At 39.9% G+C, this 1,575-nt stretch overlaps 1 protein-coding gene across 1 annotated transcript in view; it reads right to left on the bottom strand.

Moving 5' to 3' along the window:
* Positions 1–1,575, bottom strand: part of KIAA0556 (KIAA0556 ortholog) — a gene marked incomplete at its 3' end in the record, with an annotated part of 32,730 nt that overhangs the window by 894 nt on the left and 30,261 nt on the right. Inside the window, 1 exon segment of the mRNA XM_008939638.1 lies at positions 1–620. This exon segment is cut by the window's left edge and continues 15 nt beyond it. Within this exon segment, the coding sequence (XP_008937886.1) occupies positions 1–620 (620 nt within the window).

The raw sequence follows: 1,575 nt of genomic DNA on the forward strand, positions 1-1,575 counted from the left end.
ATAATTCCAAATCCTAATCATAGCTACTTGACAGGAATTCACAAAGTCAATAAAGATAAAGTGAGGTTTTCCAGGGGTAAATGGTGCTAGCCAGAGGTGCATATCATCCTGCGTCCGATTTACCCCATCAATTAGGTTGGTTATTACTCTGGGATCATTGCCATAAGCTGGTAAAATATTTATATCTGGTGGCTCAGCTGTTATTTTTGAAATCTGAACAGGTTCTCCTTTAGAACTGAAAACTTCAATTCCATTAAGACCAACATAATGTCTGTCTCCCCACGTTGTTTGAATGTCTATCACCAAGTGCTGCCCATAAGGTAAAACAGGAATTTTGAAATCGTTTCCATCATGTGCCTCCAGAGAATTTTCTTCTTGCCTTTTTGGTAGTGTTTGTACCCCCTCTTTTCTCATTTGCTGATCTTCTCCAGGCCGGCTGATTTTCTGTTGATGGAGAAACTCATCAAATATATCCCCTTGAAAATCCATGTTGGAGATTCGGCCACGATGGGAGTAATTGAACTTCACCAAGGAGTTCCAGGACTCCTGCAGAGTGTTCTCTCGTTCATTGTGCCACCTTGCTCTAGAGGTGGCTCTGCCCTTGAGAGAGAAATCATCATCTGAAAAAAGCATTGCATAGGCATTTAATGTATAAACAGGACTGGAAGCAAACCACTACAACATGGACTTTCCAAAATTACGCTGGTTGCATTTTTGTTGCCTGACCATGAAATTCTGTCACAACAGCATTTTTATATTGCTTCCCTATTATGAAGGCTACATGTCCAAATTCCCTTTCCCTATTTAGACAAAAATAATCACTTAACTACTGAAGATCAGAGCAAAGTCTCAAACTTAGATGTATTTTGTGTCTGTGAATTCTTGACTCAATACTTTCAGCAAGTGGGATTTTGCCCAGTGATACTTGTGCATGGCTGTCACAACAGCTGAAATCATCTGTCTGCATTTCTGCAGATCCTTTCCTACAGTTGGAAGTGGCTGAGCTGGTTAAGTTTCTCAAGCCTTACAGAGAAAAGCTGATGCCTCCTGTCAAAATCAGCCATGTGTATCTAAAGAGAAGCGGTGAGAAAAGAATGAGGTTCAGCACACAGGGAAGGTGAGCTCATTGTTGCATCCTAGGTAAAGTCCAAATATTTTTCTCACTTTTCATGGAGTGTGAGATGTAGAGGGGGTTTAATGGCAAACCATCTAATGGGAATGCAGTGAGGGTAACAAATTAGAGGCACAGTGGGAGCAAGGCATGCTCTCCTTGTGACTGCACTGGGGAGCTGCTTCATTTCCATCTCAAAACAATTAAAAGCAGATAATAACAAAGATCTTCAGTAAAGCTGTCACTTAAGTATTTTCTCCAAATAAATGAAGAAAAGCAAATGGAGTTCTAAACAATTACAGGCCCATGGGCTAGATTTCATTCTGTACAATGTCCTTGCGTGGATACTAAACCAAATGGTTATCAAGAATAACTGCCAACTGTTGTAAAATGCAAAATAATGTCTTTCCAAAAGACTGCTCAAGACTAACTTTTAACTTTGTTTTTAGAAATACAGGGAAAGA

The sequence above is a fragment of the Merops nubicus genome, unplaced genomic scaffold, assembly GCF_000691845.1.
Source record: "Merops nubicus isolate BGI_N331 unplaced genomic scaffold, ASM69184v1 scaffold17894, whole genome shotgun sequence".
NCBI classification, from domain to species: Eukaryota; Metazoa; Chordata; class Aves; order Coraciiformes; family Meropidae; genus Merops; species Merops nubicus.